At 42.3% G+C, this 1,206-nt stretch overlaps 1 protein-coding gene across 1 annotated transcript; it reads right to left on the reverse strand.

Annotated features, from left to right (window-relative positions):
* Nucleotides 1-223: 223 nt before the first annotated feature.
* Nucleotides 224-1,080, reverse strand: LOC111671078 (protein furry homolog; the record flags this gene model as incomplete). Its single annotated transcript, XM_023428080.1, has 3 exons — nucleotides 224-395; nucleotides 553-652; nucleotides 926-1,080. Coding segments are annotated over 3 exons (427 nt in total), but the record flags the coding sequence as incomplete, so codon positions are not given.
* Between the last annotated feature and the right edge of the window lie 126 nt (nucleotides 1,081-1,206).

Here is a 1,206-nt window from a genome sequence, read left to right on the forward strand (position 1 = left end):
TTTGGGAGCTTCTCTGTTTCTTTAATTTGGTATGCAGTGTTTGCTGTTGAAACATGATAGTGAAGGGTGAGATAAAGGGTTGGGGAGTGGAGTTACTCCTGCAATTAGGATATAAATATAATAGGATTCTAGCCTTGGCCCTGTACCCCAGTATCTTGTGCTTTGTGACACAAAAGTATTCCACTGTATAACCTGTGCGAATATTCCTCATCAAAATATTTACCTGAGAAAAGAGGCAGAGTGAGCTCTGGGTACATGCTGGCCAGCTGGATGGAGAGCTGAGACAGGTTGACGCTGTAGAGGGGAGGCAGGGGGCCGTGTGTTCCATACAAAATATTACCAGGCTTCTGCTCCACCATCCGCTTCGAGTACGCACACAGCTTCGACTCCAGCACCTGCAGACATGCCATTTATTTAACAGTCAAAATGCAAGTATTGGGTTTTTTATCCTTTGTTCTCCTTCCCACCCCTTCATGTGGAATTAATAAATCTGTAATATTGGATCCGTGTCTTTGTCTTTTGTGTGCTGTGTGTGTGTGTGTGTGAATGTACCTGCATCAGCTGCATGGATATCTCATATATTTCTCTGCTGGTGTCTGAGGCTTTGAACAGCACCAGGTTGAGCAAGGTCACTAGGTCACATGGGTAATTCCTGGAGAAATAAGGGAAATGGTCATTTGTTGCTGATTCAAATGAAAACAGTGTGGACAACAACAGGGTGAAGATTATGTGCTTTTTAATATGTACATTGTATGATCTAGCTGATTAAATTGTAGTTCAGATAATAACACCATAAGACTAATAAAACTAGACAAAGTAAATAAGTGTGTATCATTTAAATAAACTGGTGGAACTGGTACGTTTTCAGTGTCTTGAAAGTGAAAACATCAGCAGGGCAGATTGTAACCAATGCATGATTCCCTACCTGTTACCGCAGACAGTGGCGATGGCCTTGAAGCAGCCACATGCCAGCTGGTAAGATCCAGTGAAGCAACGGTCCACGGCCCAGTTGAACAGGTTAATTTGGTCTGGGTTCAGTTCTAAGAGCAGAATCACCACTTCACAGCCCAGACGATGCACCTATGGCAAACATGTCATCATGTAATGGGACTAATCCACAGATAGGAACTAGCTCAAAATAAGCAACAGTGTACATCAAAACTGACATTTGAATAATAACTTCCTGCTAAAGTGCTACATTTTAAT

The sequence above is a fragment of the Seriola lalandi genome, unplaced genomic scaffold (assembly GCF_002814215.2).
Source record: "Seriola lalandi dorsalis isolate HSWRI2012SDOR001 ecotype SW California unplaced genomic scaffold, Sedor1 jcf7180002006529, whole genome shotgun sequence".
Classification (NCBI taxonomy): domain Eukaryota; kingdom Metazoa; phylum Chordata; class Actinopteri; order Carangiformes; family Carangidae; genus Seriola; species Seriola lalandi.